Consider the following 14,629-nt stretch of genomic DNA (forward strand, 5'->3'; position numbering starts at 1 on the left):
CGTGGAGGTCATCGCACCTCTGGGCTCACAGCCGCTTGTTCTGTCTTGATGGGTCGGCCCGTCCCGCGGCGGCTGCTGTCGGGGCCGCCGGAAGGCGCGGGCTGGGGACGCGCCAGTACCTCGGCCCTGCGACACGGCCCGCGACGGGCGCCACCGTCGTCCGGGCCTCGGTGCGCTGGCCCGTTGCGGGGCCCCGGAGGGGCGGAGCCTGCGGCCAGAGCCGCCGCCTGGTCGCGCAGCAGCCGCACCAGGAAGCCAATGTATTTCATGGCCAGGCGGAGCACCTCGTTCTTGCTCAGCTTCCGGTCGGGCGGGTGCGTTGGCAGCAGCTTCCTGAGCTCAGCAAAAGCGCCATTCACGTTCTGCTGCCGCCAGCGCTCCCGACTGTTGGTGAACACGCGTCGGGCCACCTTCTGGGGCTGATGCCCTGAGGATAGGAGTGGCAGGATTGGCGCCATGGCCCGAGAGGCAGGCACCCCCACCTACCCTTACTTGAGGCTCCCAACACCCCCTTGGGGTCTTAGACACTGACAGTGGCCTGAGGCTTTTTCCATCCAAGGGATTCACGTGTAAGATCCACGTGTAGCTCAGTTAGCAACCCCCGCAGCCCCACCCCCAAGCTGCCTGGTGGTGGCAGTTTAGTCGCTCAGTCGTGTCCGAATCTTGTGACCCCATGGACTGTAGCCCGCTAGGGTCTTCCGTCCATAGGATTCTTTAGGCAAGAATACTGGAGTGGATCTCTATTTCCTTCTCCAGGGGTCTTCCTGACAGAGGGATCAAACCCGGGTTTCCTGCATTGCAGGCAGATTCTTTACCCACTGAGCCAGGAGGGAAGCCCCCAAGCTGCCTAGACAAGGACTATCACAGGCCCAAGTTGCAGATAACGAAGCCTCCTATACCTCTGTCTACGCCTTTATGTCAACGGCTGGGGTTCCCTAGGGAATGTGGCTGAGGAGCTGTCCTGTGATTCTCATCCTGTGTGGTCCCTCTGCACGGCTGGGTGTGCTCATGAGTCTGAGAGTTTCTTTCATTCTTTCATTTCTTTCTTTCTCAGGTGGTCATGTGAACTCCTGCATATCCACATGGCTGTGGTGTGTGATCACTGCCATGTGTTTGTGGTTGTGTGGCTAATTCCTGTGTGGCCATGGACCTCACTGGCTGTGGTTGTGTATCTGCCTCCTGTGTGGTTGTGGTCCTGTGGCTATCTCTTGTGTGGCTGTCTCCTGAGTGGATGTTGCCCTGTAGCTGTTTCCTGTGTGGCTGTGCATGCAAGTGGAACCCCCATGCTGTGCTGTTTTGCCATGAATCGTTGTGGCTTGTTGGGTGACAGGGGTTGTGTAGAACTGGCCATGGGTCTGTGGTTTTGCTACATGAGTGTAACCTGAGTACTGAGCCCCTGTGTGTATCTGTGTGCAGGGGCATCACTTTTCCCAGTGTTTTCCCAGTGGAAGGTTATAGGGCAGACATGGGCCCCAGGAGAGACAGTTGGGCGGACATAACCCATAACCCATACTCACCCTCAGCCAGCTCCAGCTCACAGTGGCTTGGTCTCCGCTTTAGCCGGCTGCTAGGGAAGATGCTGAAAGGTCCTGCTGGCCCAATGTAGAGGCTGTAAGGGGTCGTGGGTCACTAATGCCTTGTGGGTAAGGACCCTGCCCCTGGGTTCCCCCCAGGCCCCGGTCCCCCACTGACCTGTTGAGGAACGGGTGAGGGTGGTAATGCAGGGCCAGGGGGGGTGGGGCAGTTCCCAGGGTGGAGAGTTGCAGGAGTGCTGGACGGAGGGTGCCGAGTTCTGTGGTGGCCATGGCCGCCCCTGGCGGTCTGGTGTGGCCCAGGCTGATCACTGGCACACCACGGGGCAGCCGGGGCGGCGAGGCGGAGCCTCCGTGGCCCACCTCCTCCACCTTTGGGGACCCAGGCGAGGCAGGCTTTGGGGGCAGGGCAGGCATCGGGCTGGGAGCACACACCATCTCGGCCTTCTCGGTCATGGTGGGGCCCACCTCCGCCTGGGCCTCGGGCGGGCACATGGACCCCGAGGGGGTGCTCACCTGTGGGAGGAATGAAGCCAGTGGGGAGGGAGGAGGCAGATGCCACCCCCTACCCTTAGCCCAACAGAGCAAGCCCTCACCTGGAGGGAGATTCAGATGGGGGGGGTTGCAGTCCAACAGGCAAAGGCAGATGGAAAGTGGGCCCAGAAACTCCCAGGACATGGGAGGGGGTCCAACACAAGGACAGAGGTGCCCACTGAGGTGCAGGGCAGCACTGAGCTCAGCAGTGATGCTTCTGAGCTGTCTGTGAGCCATGAAGCCTTAGTTGTGGAGCCCCTGAGCAAATTCCCTTCTTCCAAAACCCACTCTGGCCTGGAGCCTGGGGGGAGGGCAAGGCAGGGAACCATGACAGACCCTTTGACCACAGGAGGATGCCCCCGTAACCCTCAGATCCAAGACCCTTCACTGACACTATGGACCTTGCAAACTCTGCATGGCTGGCTGACCTTCACTTACCACTGCCCCCAGGCTGACCATGGGGCCCTCGGCTATAACCCTGAGGCTCTTCTCATTGTCTCCATGATAGACCCTGAAAGTCCTCCAGAATCACTCCAGTGACCCCCTCCCCAAAAATCTCCCCCTTACACAGCCCATGACTCCACTGCTGACACTATGATTCCGGATGCTAACCCTACTCCCTGGCACAGTCATGCACAAGTCCTCTCTCTGGCTCTGACATCCTCCCACCCACGCTACCCACAATCAGTGACCACCCCTTTGCACCCTGCTTCCACATCCCTACTCGCTCCTGGCCTCGCGGCCTGGCGTATCCCAGCAGCGTCAGGGATTGCTAGCCCCTCTGCCCTGTCTTCCCTAGCTAGACCCTGGGGAAGCTGCTTGGCCTCTTACTTGGTGGGCCCACCAGATGAATGAAGGCAGGAAAGAATGAATGACTGCAGGTGGGTCAGGGATCCCCCCTGTCAGGCCCATTCCACTCTTACCCCAGCACTGCCGCGGCTGCCTGCAGATGGCCCTGACTCTGTCCTCCAGGGCTACGATGCGGTTCCAGGTTCAGGCAAGCCACCAGCACCCTGCTCCAGCCTCTGTGCGCTGTGGCCCTGGGAGTTAGTCGGCCGCCCCGTTCCAGGCTGTGGCGTCGAGCCACCCCTCTTCCTTGGCTCCCAAGGGCCACCGCGGCAGAAGCAGCGGCAGCAACAGGGCAGGTCCCTCCAGGGAAAGTGAGCAGCTCCAGGCCGCCCACCCTCTCCCCGCCCCTGGCGGCCCGGTTTCCTCCCTCTCACCCCTGGCGCAGCGGCTGGAGGATGCTGGGCCAGTGCAGATAAGGGCCTGGCTGCCTGGCCGCGCCTGATAAGGAGCCGGGCTGACCCCGGAGGAAACCTGGCGGGCGGGGATCCCCCGAGCGCGGGCCTCCGGGCCCCGCCCCACGCTAGCGCAGGCAGGACTGCCTGTCACCCTCAAGGCCTCACCTTCTGTCCCCCAGGCGCTGCAGGATCCCTGCTCCAGCACACACCCTTGGGAGTGAGGTGCCCGGTTGCATGCATAGGGGAAACTGAGGCGGAAACGTAGCAGTCCCTGTGTTAATTGGGTCTGTCCTCCAGGTTTGAATACCCCTTGTCCTGTGCTGATGGGGGTGGAGAGTCCTTTCCGGCCCTGCTGGGGCCTCATGACCCAGGGGCCCCCTTCTCCTCCTCAGCCTGCCTGGTTCCTCTTTCTACAAGAGCGCCTCCTCGCTCTTCTGCCAACCCCACCCTGGAGTGGGGCACCGACTGCAGGGCAGTGTTGACAGTCTGGCCCTGGGTGTTCAGCCTGGGCCAGTGTCTTGGGCCCCTGGTGCACCCTCCACACCACCATGCCAGGCTCAGGAGGGTGAGAGAAAAATACCACAGCTGGGGGAGGTGCGACCAGTGCCGGTGGCCGAAACTTCTAATAGGTGCACCCACCAGGTCTGCACCATTCAGGGCCTCTCCCCACAGGATCACATGGCCCCAGCTCAGAGGTCCCCGGCCCTTGTCCCACAGTGTGGGCCACTTCAGGGTGGACAGTGATAAAGAGACATTGGGTCAATATCTTGGAATGGTGATAAAGCTCAAGGTCCCGCTGGAGCTCACATAGGGAGTGGAGCTGGGTACAACTAGGTAAGCAGGGACGACCCTGTTCCCACCCCTGGCATGTTCCCACCTGGGTCAGTCATGCTTTGCCCTGTGTGACTGTAGGAGTGCCCAGGCAGGCCCCTGCCAATGCCGGAGACACAGGTTCAATCCCTGTGTCAGGAAGATCCTCTGGAGAAGGAAACAGCAACCATTCCAGTATTCTTGCCTGGGAAATCCCATGGACAGAGGAGCCTGGTGGGCTGCAGTCCACGGGGTGGCACAGAGCCAGACACGACTGAGCCACTGAGCATGCTCCCACTCAGGAGTCAGGTGAGACCCAGAACCCCTCAACCACCCACCTACTGTCCAGGGAAGCCAGAGTACACTTCCGAACGTTTGAGTTAACTCTGGGATGCCTACTAGATGGGCTCTGCAATTAGGTTTAGGTTCATTGTACAGACGATATGATCCCAGTAAGGGGTACCTGCAGGGTCCCACAGCTACCACGTGGCAGGGTGGGGATTCTGCCCCAGTCCTCTCGTTAATGCTGCCACCCTCCCCGGCTCTGGCGGGGAAAGGGTTGCCACAGGCTGCCGGGTGCCTCAGTGTGCAAGCCCAAGGGACCGCAGGGCAGGAAGCACCTGGTCTGGAGCGGATGCAGGAGGCGCCTGGTTCCGGTCCGATTTCCGTCACTGGGGCCCTCAGGGGCAGCTGGGCCAGAGAAACCAGGCGGCGGGGAGGAGGAGACACTGGGGCGCGAGCCCATATGTGGGCACAGTGCCTAGAGGCCAGATCTGAGTACTGGGGGCGCGCCCACGCTTGGATGGGAAGGGGAAGAGGGTAAAGGCCCCCCGCAGGCGTTGAGCGCACGGCTGCCGCCCCGTGGCCACCTTGAGAATCGCAGGCACCAGCAAATGGGTGGCTCAGTGGTAAAGCGGCCGCCTGCAGTGCTGGAGACGCGGATTCCATCCCTGGGTCAGGAAGATCCCCTAGAGAAGGAAATGGCAACCCACTCCAGTATTCTTGCCTGGAGAATCCCATGGACAGAGGAGCCTGGTGGGCTACAGTCCAAGGGGTTGCAAAAGAGTTGGACCCGACTTAGGGACTAAACAAACAAAAGTGCCTTGCAGGCAACCGTTAACTCCCTACCTCCCTAATACAGACAGAACACTCCAGTCAGAAACACTGACAACACCTCATCAGGCAGGGACCAACATACCAGATGCACAGAGCTCACCAAGGGGGTTAGAACAGATGGACAGAGGGCCTTCCCTGGTGGTCCAGTGGCTAAGGCTCTGCACTCCCAGTGCAGGGGGCCCCAGTTAGAGATTCCTGGTCAAGGAACTAGATCTTGCACGCTGCAACTAAAGACCCCATGTGCCTCAACTAAGACCCAGTTAGCCAAGTAAATAAATAAAATATTTAAACTAAATAAAATCAATAAAACAGATGGGCAGAGAAACAGACCTCAGACCAGGAGCTAAAGAGAGAAACAGAGCCCCTTAGGTAGACGGACAGAGGAACCCCAGGCAGCCTCCCCATTCAGACAAATGACAGTCGGGGGAAAGTGAGAAAGTCTTTATTAGCTCACTCTATGCCTGGGCAAGCAGCAGCCCCAGGCTCGACAGGGCTCTGCCTGGGGGCCTCTGGACAGTCAGTGGGGGTGGCTCCAGCAGTGGCCTGGGGGGAGAGGGGGCTATGTGAGTAGCAGCACTGGTCCCCCTGTTGACAGCTGCCCTGGAAGGAATACAGTGGGTGTGAATGAACCCCGTTCTGGAGCTCAGCAGCCTCCACTGGGTTCTTTCCCTGGATAGGGAGCTCGCTCCCACCCACTTGCCTGGTCCCACCTCCCCCATTGGCCCAGTCCTGTGGCTGGGAGGAGAACCCATGGGTGATTCAGTTGGGGGGTGGGGGGCACCTCACCTCCTTGAACCTCTTGCAGGGAAATGTCTTGAGCCAGGCGGCCCGCTCAGCTGGGTCCTCCACCGGCTCCTTTCGCTTATTTTGGAGCAGCCTACGCCTCTCTTCCACAGATTCTCCTGCTGCCTTGCCTCTGTGCAGGGAGACGGGGGGTGGCGGGGGGGGGGAACTCCATCAGCCTTTGTGCCACTCCCCCTAGCTAAGCCCTACCTTCATCACCCCACTCTCGCTCACCCTGGCCGGGCACGGGGCCGGGGACCCCAGTTGGCCTCAGGGTTGGCCTGGAAGCGCTTGAGTCCTCGCTGGCGGGAGCTGGGGTTGGCATCGTCCCGGATGGTGAAGTTGGCCTGCAGCCTAGGGAAATGGGAGTGGGGGCTGAAAGGCATCTGCCAGGCGACTGGGAACATACCACCTAGGCTGCCTGCCCACCTCGGTACAGCTCGATGCACCTTGGGAAAACTGTATCTGCAGGCGTAGGGCTTCTACCATTTATTTAATAAACATTTATCAAGTGCCTACAGTGGGCCTCAAATCTGCTGCCAGTAAAGCTGACATTTGAATGCCTCAGACAGACAAGCAAGGAGGCAAGTCAACTGGGCTTCCTTGGTGCTCCAGGGGTTAAGAATTCTCCTGCCAATGCAGGGGACACAGGTTCAATCCCTGGTCTGGGAAGATCCCGCATGCCATGAAGCAACTAAGCCCGTAAGCTACAACTACTGAGCCCAGACGCTACAACTACTGAAGCCTGTGCGCCTAGAGCCGCAACAGGAAAGGCCACCGCAAGAAGAAGCCTGAGCACCACAACTAGGGAGCAGCACCCACTCACTCCAACTAGCAAATGCCCGTGCACAGCAATGAAGACCCCACACAGCCAAAAATAGGAAAGAAACTAGCAAATTATATCATGTGAGGGCATGAGGGTTTGGGGGGAAAGAGAGCAGGGTAGAGCAACGGGGAGTCCGGGGAGGAGTGCGGTGAGAACAGGGCAGCAGGGACACAGGAGGAGCCGTGGGGGGCTAAGGATAGCACTCCAGCAGAAGGAACAGCCTTGCAGAGGCTGTGCCTGCCAAGTTTGAGTAAGAGGGCCAGTGTGGAGGACCGGGGCTGGGGGGCCAAATGAGAGCAAGGAAGTAATGGGAAGACAGTACAGGGCCTGCAGACAGAACTGTGTTTCCACTGGGTCAGGCGGGAGCCACAGAGGGTTCTGAGGAGAGGAGGGCCAGCATCTGACTTGTGCTCACAGGTGCCCTCTGGCTGCTGTCCGGGGAACAGCTCATGACGGGGAGGAGCTGGGGGATGGAGGGGGGAAGGACCATTGGTCCAGATGAGCAGAACTGGGGACAGAAGAGGGAGAACAGAAGCGGGTGGAGAGTGGACGGACTCCAGATCTCACTTGGAAAATGAGCATGTGTCTGTGAGGGGAAGTGTCTGGGTCGTCTACTACCCGAGCCTGTAGGCAGCCGTAACTGTGCCCGCACCTGGGCTCCACGCTGAGAATGCGGAAGGCTGGGCTGCTCTCTGACAGGCGCTCCCGTTTCACTGGACACTCCTTCTCCTGGGAGGCAAAGGTCAGAGGTCAGGGCACTGGCACTGACCATCCCCTGCCTCCCCGATCCCATCTGATCAGGCCGGGCCTCACCCAGCACCGCATGATGTCCCAGAGGGCCGAGGAGGGGGCATCCGTCTTCACGGCGTTCTTACAGGCGTGTGAGAGGGAGACCCGGAAGCCAGCATGGAGGAGGGCTGACCTGGGGACCAGGTGGGATGGCGAGCGAGAGGGCCGGATCCCGAAGTGAGTGCTGACCCGTGTGTGGGGTGAGCCCTGTTTCATGGACTCACAAGGCTGTATATCTAACAGTGACTACACTGCCTGCATGATGCCAGCCAGATATCCTAACAGTAAGATCCTGACATCCCCCCGGCCAGGGCTCATGACTTCTAAGAACTGGTCTAAGCCCTCATGCACGAGAAGCCCTAAACCTGCGTTATGTTTGATCTCTACTTTCCAGGGGACTCTGAGCCAAGAGGGGCCCGACTCGCCAAGGGCACCCAGGGGGTCAGGAACACGCTCCAGCCCAGGCCCGGCCTCACCGCAGCTGCAGGAGGCTGGGCGTGTTGCAGTGGATGGTGCTGCTCAGCTGGTCCAGCGTGTAGTAGAGAGGCACATCCGGGAGCTCCTGTAACAGGGCCATGGGATAGGTGTGGGGTCCATCAAGGACGGATGGCTGCCCCCGTTCTGGTCACAGCCCCGGATCCCCACCTCTGTGATGACACTCAGCACTCCTCGGATCCGCTCTGCGGTGTGGAAGCGGCCAGGGTTGGCGCTTACAGCCTCGAGGACACGGCCCACGAATTCCAGGTCATGGAGGGGCTCTGCCCACATGGGGCCACCGAGCTGCAAACGCACAGGGGCCGGATGAGCAGGGACCAGGAATGCCAGGCCCCCACCCTCAAATGCCCCCCCGCCCCACCCCGCCCCACCTGGTGTCGCTGTCCACAGTGCTCACACTCAGGGGCGACGGGGGGACCGCGGGCTGCAGAGAACTTTAGCCTGCTCAGACAGTGGTAAGGTTGGGGGGTGGCAGCCTTGGCTGGGTTGTCCCCTTCCCCTTCCTCCCCAGCTCACCCTTGCTCACCGGCCACCGGAGGCTGCTGATACTTTGCCAAGGCGCTGCAGGTGGAAGGCCCCGCAGCCCACGCACTGGAACACCAGCGCCTGCTTGCTGTGGGGGACAAGGGCAGCTGCCGGTTCCGAGTGTGGTCACCACATCCCTGCTCCTCCCTCAGACTGACTGGGTTCCCTCTGGGACCACCCCCAACATTTCCCCAAGGCAGGACCATGTCCCACCCTCCCCCCTCACCAACCCTAGGAAAGACCCTCTTGCCTCTTTCCATCTGTCACCCCTCTTTGCCCCAGACTACCTGGCTGAGGCCTTGACCTTGGCCTGGCCAGTGAAGACACGAACAAAAACCCGTACGTAGAAGTCAGCGCTGATGCTGAGCAGCGGAACCACAAAGCGCTGGTAGCAGTTGGCACGGAGATCCAGGCTGTGCAGGACAGTCCTCAGGGCCTGGTGTGGGGCATGGGTGCCAGCCATCAGCCCTACCCCTGCTGCCACCTCCCTGGCACAGAGCCATGCCAGGGGCTCACAGGTACAGAGGCAGGACCGGCTTGTAGGGCTCTGAGCCCAGCGCTGAGTGACCCTTGGAAAGGGAGAGCCTCAGCTTCCCCATCTGTAAAATCACACCAGTCTGTCTCTTTCTGGCCCTACTGGGACACTAAAACAATTAAGGAAAGAAAGCGTGCGTGTGTGCTAAGTTGTTTCAGTCATCCTTGACTCTTTGTGACCCAATGGACTAGCCCACCAGGCTCCTCTGTCCATGGGATTCTCCAGGCAAGAATACTGTACTGGGTTGCCATGCCTTTCTCCAGGGGATCTTCCGGACTCAGGAATCAAACCGGAGTCTCCTGTGGCTCCTGTATGGCAGGTGGATTCTTTACCACTGAGTCACCAGGGAAGCCCAAGGAAAGAAAGCACAGACCCGTTAACCAAATGGCTTCTAGTTAACACTTCACGTGTGCCCCATGCTGGGTGATGTGGCCCAAGGCTGCAGTGAGGCTCTGACACAGCAAGGAGGTAGCACTTCCCAGGTTGACCTGACAGCAGGGCTCCTAAAGAGGACAAGAGTCCTCCTTTTCCAGCCCCCAACACAGCCAGCCTTGCCTTCTTGAATCTCCACAACAACTCCATGGGCTCTGGACCAATATCACACCCATTTCACAGACGTAAAAATGGAGGCCCAGAAAAGATGAAGTCACTTGTCCAAAGCCACCAGCAAAACTAGGACCTGAACTCAGAGCCAAACACAAAACTGGAAAAACTGCCTTTAAAAAAGAACACTAGACCACTGGAGTTCCCCAGTGGTCTAACGTTTAGGGCTTTACTGCCATGGCCCAAGTTTCAATCCCTGGTTGGGAAAACAAGATCCTGCAAGCCACAAGGCATGGCCAAAAAAAAAACAACAAACACTGCAGTTGTTGAAATAGAGAATACTAGGAAGAATAACGTGGAACTTCCCTGGTGATCCAGTGGCTAAGACTCCATACACCCAATGAAAGGGGACCAGGTTCAATCCCTGGTCAAGGAACTAGATCTCACATGCTGAAACTAAGACCAGTGCAGGAAAATAAATAAACAAATATTAAAAAAAAAAAAAAGGAGAAAAAGAATAACGTAATCACCCACTCTTATCTTAAGAAAAATTACTCCCCCCCCACCCCCAACCAAAGGACCATTTTGCAGCCATGCTCTCAGGAATTATGGTGGTTAAAAAACATGCATGTCAGGACTTCCCTAGTGGTCCAGTGGCTAAGACTCCACGTTCCCAGTGCAGGGAACCTGGGTTCAATCCCTGGTGGGGGAACTAGATCCCACATGCAGCAACTAAAAGTTCGCATCCCTCAACTAAGCAACTAAGACCTGGCACAGCTAAATACATAAATAAAAATATTTTTTTTTAAAGATAAATAACGTGCTTGTCGGGATTCCCAGGTGACTCAGTGGTAAAGAATCCAACTGTCAAGGCAAGAGACATGGATTCCATCCCCGATTCAGGAAGATCCCACACGCCTCGGAGCAAATAAACCTGTGCATCACAACTAGCGCACCTGTGCTCTAGAGCCTGAGAGCTATAGCTACTGAGTCCGTGCTCCGCAGTAAAAGAAGCCAGTGCACCGCAACTAGGGAGCAGCCGCCCGCCTGCTGCAACTAGAGCAAAGCCCGTACGGCAATGAGACCCCAACACAGCCAAGGATAAATAAATAAAAGTAAATAAACTTCATATATATAAAACGAACACGTTTGTGGTCAACGTCTGGGGCTGGCTCTGGCTCTGGCTGCCCAGAGGAAGCTGAGCAGGTCTGGGGGGCGCGGAGGCGAGCCAGGAGGCCTCTCACCATCTCGTGGCAGGCCCGGCTCTTGAGGGCCATGGCCCCGTATTTGCTGTAGCAGGTCTCCCCGCTGTTCCCCGCCAGAACCGCCATGTCTGTGCAGGTGACGCATAGCAGCCCTGTGGGGAGGGACGGAGCAGTGAAGACTCAGTAACGCCCCGGGCCCTACTCCGGACTGACCCCCGCAACGGCCGGGCCTCACCTCCTTCACTCACAGCCTGCACGGCAGCGTCCAGGAAAGAGGCGGGGCTGCCGTAAGGGTCAAGGTCGATGACGTCAAACCGCTCCGACGCCTTCTGGTGCTGATACATCAGCATGCTGGGAGCAAGGGAGCAGATCCTCAGCCCCCGCCCCAGGGACCCTCCACAGCCTCACACTCACGCCATGTGATGGTTCGGGCCTGGACTTGGGGGCCAGCTGCCCAGGTTCAGGTCCTGGCTCAGCCACTTGCTAACTGTATTTTTTCCTCCTTGAATCTGCTACTCAACTAACAATGGCAAAGATAATAGCCAATACTGAGACTTCCCTGGTGGTCCAGTGGTTTGGACGCCATGCTTTCACTGCATGTTTGATCCCTGGTCAGGGAACTAAGTTCCCACCTAACGATTGGTGTGGCAAAAAAAAAAAAAAAACTAGTCAAATACTGATGTAACACACATACGTGTGTGTGCACGCTCAGTTGTATCTGACTCCTGGTGACCCCGTGGACTGCAGCCCACCAGACTCCTCTGTCCGTGGGATTCTCCAGGCAAGAATATCAACAACCTCCCACAGATTTGAAACTATTGTTGTTCTCTGCAGGTGAGAAAATGCAAATGCTACTGACCAAGTTATTTGTAATGGCAACCATCCCTCCCTTCCCCCACCCTTTATGCCCTGGATTTCCCCGCTTCCTCCAGCACTTCTCAGCGCTACAGAGTCTACTTATTCGTCATCACCTGTGTTTCCTATTAGATTCTAATATGGGCAGAAAACCATGTGGGATGTTAGTTCCCCAACCAAGGATGGAACCTGAGCCCCTGCAGTGGAAGCAAAGAGTCTTAACCACTGGAAGGCCAGGGAAGTTCCCAGCAAACATTTTTAATTCAGTTATTTTCTGTAAAGGGTCAGGCAGTAAATATTTTAGGCTTTGTGAGTCACATGTGGTCTGTCACATATTCTTCTCTTTCTAAACCTTTAAAAATGTAAAAGACATTCTTATATAGCAGGCCATTAAGAAAAAAAAACCCACACAAAAAACCAGGCTGTGGGCCTGGCAGGCTGTAGTTTGCTGATCCCTGCATTATCAACTCCACAAGGTCAGGGGTTTTGTCTGTATTGTTTACTAATGCAGCCCTGACAGTAAGAATGGTGACGGGCACTGGATATACACTGTGTCACTTGACTGAATAAAAGTGCAAGGAGCTGGGACTTCTCTGGTGGGTCCAGTGGCTAAGACTCCATGCTCACAAATGCAGGGGGCCCAGTTTCCATCCCTGATCAGGGAACTAGATTCCGCATGCTGCAACTAAGAGTTCGCAGGTTGCAACGGAGATGGAGAATCTGGGTGCCGCAACGAAGACCCAGGGCAGCCAAACAAATAAATAAAAAGAAGTAAATATTTTTAAAAAGTGCAGGAAGTTAAGTCTGAAATGGAGTCCATAATGGTATTTATATCTACCTGTGAGAACAAACTACACAAGTATAATCAATACGCCAACCCCTATAAAACTACTGTCCTTGTGTCACGGACAAGGACACAGGCTCAGAGGCTGTAGCCACTCTCTCAAGGTCACAGAGCAAGAAGGTGACACAGCCAGGATGTGACCCCAGGTGACTTTGTTCCAGGGGCCAGCACTCTATGCCCGGCACCTACCGGGCATCTGCCTGGCTGGGCTGTACCAGGTGGGCCACTTCATTGAGCTGCACATTACGGCGCATAAGATCCACAGCTCGGGCAGAGGCATCGTTGGCAACCACGGATCGGAGACCAGGCACCTCTCGAGCAAAGCGAATGGAACGTAAGCCGGAGGCCGCCAGGCCTTCCAGCACTCGCAGGCCTTCCTGTTGGAGTAAGCAGAGCCCCATTCACATCCACACCGCCCTCCTCTGCTGGATCCCCCACCCCCACAAGGAGCTCCCACCGCCCACCTCCTCTAGCCCTCCCCCTCCAGGATCCTTCCTTCCTTCATCACCCACTAGACTCTAGGGCTGCTGCCTCCTATGTTCAGGTCCCACCTCACAGATCTCCCCCACGGTGGCTGTTCGAGGCTGGTCTTCCAGGGCCAGGTTTGGACCCTCTTTCAATTCAGCCTTGTCCTCATTTGGCTCTGACAAGTCCACGACCACCTTTTGCACATCCTTCTCACCTGGCACCTTGACTGCAGCCACCCAGAAGCACAAGTCAGGGGATATCAAAGCGCCCTCTGAGAAACCTCCCCCTAATCTTCAGTAATGTGCTTCCCAGGTGGCTCAGCAGCAAAGAATACACCTGCAATGCAGGAGACTCAAGGGATGAAGGTTCAATCCCTGGGTGGGGAAGATCCCCCGGAGGAGGAAATGGCAACCGACTCCAGTATTCTTGCCTGGGAAATCCCATGGACAGAGGAGCCATGGGGTCAGTCCATGGACAGTCCATGGGGTCGCAAAGAGGTGGACATGACTGAGCAACTGAGCATGCACAAACTCTTCAGTATACAGAAGATGCAGGGAAGAAAATCGTCCAGGACCTACTATATAAGGTTGCAGCCTTTCTGGAAGGTCAGGGACAGAAGGGGCGGGGCACCGAGAGAGCTCTGTGTGATACCCCTGCCCATCAGGAGCCTGGACCTTCACTCACTCTGGATTCCTTTGGCCGCAAGCTGAATACGAGCAAATTCTGTGATCACAGCGCATCTGCGGGAGACGGAGAGTCAGCTCACACCCCTCTATCTCAGACCCACAGACCTCTGCCAAGCTGACCCCGGACCCCGGCTCACGTCAGGTCCCGGTTGAACTCTTGCACTGGGTTGTAGAAAACTTCGTTGGCGCTGGGAAAGACGATCCTGGCGGCCCCCTCGGTGATCGTCGTCTCCTGAAACACAGGTGGGCGCTCTTCTCCGTCCGGCTCGGTGCCATTCTCCATGGCTCCTGGATTTGGCGGCCCTTGGGGCTGCCCCTCCATAAACCGGGCTCTACAGAAACTGAGGACGGAGCGGAAAGTCGGGCTTAGCCACAGAACAGTCCTCGCACGGGACATCCGCGGGCGCCTCTGCCCGCCAATCCTGGTTGGGAGGGTAGAGGAGGGAATAGCCAAAGAAAGCATCAGATAGCTGCGTTCCCGGGCCGGGTGGCCTACACAACTGTAAAGTAGGGACTAAAGAGACCCCGGGACCTCGGTAAATTGACACCACCCCGATCTTTGGAGAATTGCCCCTGAGAAGCCGGAAGCTCTCGAGCGGGTCCACCCATGGTCCGGATCCCTCCTCGCGTCTCCCAGGCCCTTCTCACCGTCTCTCGAGACACCGAAAATCAAACTGGTCTCGGTGCACGCTTCCCGGATTAGGACCTGGGCGCCGACATGTTGGCACAGTGGGCGGGCAGATCATGTGACAGAATTCAGTCAATCAGTGATGGTTGACTACAGTGGACGGTTGGGATCAAAATGCATGGCGCAAAGCGCTGAAAGTGTCGTGCGGTGG

General features: G+C 57.5%; 2 protein-coding genes and 1 long non-coding RNA gene across 8 annotated transcripts; 1 reads left to right on the top strand and 2 right to left on the bottom strand.

The window, feature by feature from the left end:
• Window positions 1-8: 8 nt before the first annotated feature.
• LYL1 (LYL1 basic helix-loop-helix family member) lies at window positions 9-3,689 on the bottom strand. Of its 3 annotated transcripts, none has more exons than XM_088839052.1 (4): window positions 3,476-3,689; window positions 1,693-2,048; window positions 1,518-1,609; window positions 9-427 (listed from the first exon to the last, which is right to left on the bottom strand). In XM_088839052.1, exons 1-4 carry the CDS (start codon window positions 3,548-3,550, stop codon window positions 9-11), a joined length of 942 nt encoding a protein of 313 aa, XP_088695178.1. In that variant the 5' UTR covers window positions 3,551-3,689. The 3 variants fall into 3 exon arrangements, with proteins under 3 accessions (XP_088695178.1, XP_055287254.1, XP_055287255.1); XM_055431279.2 differs by lacking the exon at window positions 3,476-3,689 and adding an exon at window positions 2,990-3,467; XM_055431280.2 differs by lacking the exon at window positions 3,476-3,689 and adding an exon at window positions 2,129-2,941.
• A 143-nt stretch (window positions 3,690-3,832) lies between these two features.
• LOC148777158 (uncharacterized) lies at window positions 3,833-10,966 on the top strand. The gene is made up of 3 exons (XR_016038100.1): window positions 3,833-4,144; window positions 4,223-4,429; window positions 10,573-10,966. It is a non-coding gene; the product is annotated as an uncharacterized LOC148777158 (long non-coding RNA).
• TRMT1 (tRNA methyltransferase 1) lies at window positions 5,663-14,551 on the bottom strand. 4 transcript variants are annotated; one of them, XM_055431269.2, is made up of 17 exons: window positions 14,439-14,551; window positions 13,928-14,131; window positions 13,789-13,844; window positions 13,188-13,330; window positions 12,826-13,013; window positions 11,173-11,288; window positions 10,977-11,089; window positions 8,942-9,090; window positions 8,656-8,742; window positions 8,501-8,570; window positions 8,280-8,414; window positions 8,111-8,196; window positions 7,659-7,767; window positions 7,498-7,574; window positions 6,254-6,373; window positions 6,023-6,152; window positions 5,663-5,836 (listed from the first exon to the last, which is right to left on the bottom strand). In XM_055431269.2, exons 1-17 carry the CDS (start codon window positions 14,534-14,536, stop codon window positions 5,687-5,689), a joined length of 2,031 nt encoding a protein of 676 aa, XP_055287244.2. In that variant the 5' UTR covers window positions 14,537-14,551; the 3' UTR covers window positions 5,663-5,686. The 4 variants fall into 4 exon arrangements, with proteins under 4 accessions (XP_055287244.2, XP_055287242.2, XP_055287245.2 ...); XM_055431267.2 differs by having other exon boundaries at window positions 5,663-5,779; window positions 13,928-14,212; XM_055431270.2 differs by having other exon boundaries at window positions 5,663-5,831; window positions 13,928-14,212.
• Between the last annotated feature and the right edge of the window lie 78 nt (window positions 14,552-14,629).

The sequence above is a fragment of the Moschus berezovskii genome, chromosome 8 (assembly GCF_049115385.1).
Source record: "Moschus berezovskii isolate FMDL1 chromosome 8, NW_MosBer_1.0, whole genome shotgun sequence".
Taxonomy (NCBI): Eukaryota; Metazoa; Chordata; class Mammalia; order Artiodactyla; family Moschidae; genus Moschus; species Moschus berezovskii.

Bases quoted from the DNA above. Each gene is read 5' to 3' on its own strand.
- LYL1 (XM_088839052.1), bottom strand. From the start codon at position 3,550: ATGCATGCAACCGGGCACCTCACTCCCAAGGGTGTGTGCTGGAGCAGG. The intron at 1,610-1,692 runs GTCAGTGGGGGA...GACCCCTTACAG, and splicing joins CCTCACCCGTTCCTCAACAG to CCTCTACATTGGGCCAGCAG. The intron at 428-1,517 runs GTGAGTATGGGT...TCCTATCCTCAG, and splicing joins TGAGCTGGAGCTGGCTGAGG to GGCATCAGCCCCAGAAGGTG.
- TRMT1 (XM_055431266.2), bottom strand. From the start codon at position 14,536: ATGATCTGCCCGCCCACTGTGCCAACATGTCGGCGCCCAGGTCCTAAT. The intron at 8,571-8,655 runs GTGAGCAAGGGT...CTGTCTGAGCAG, and splicing joins TCAGCAGCCTCCGGTGGCCG to GCTAAAGTTCTCTGCAGCCC. The intron at 5,837-6,022 runs GTGAGGTGCCCC...TATTCCTTCCAG, and splicing joins CCTGCAAGAGGTTCAAGGAG to GGCAGCTGTCAACAGGGGGA.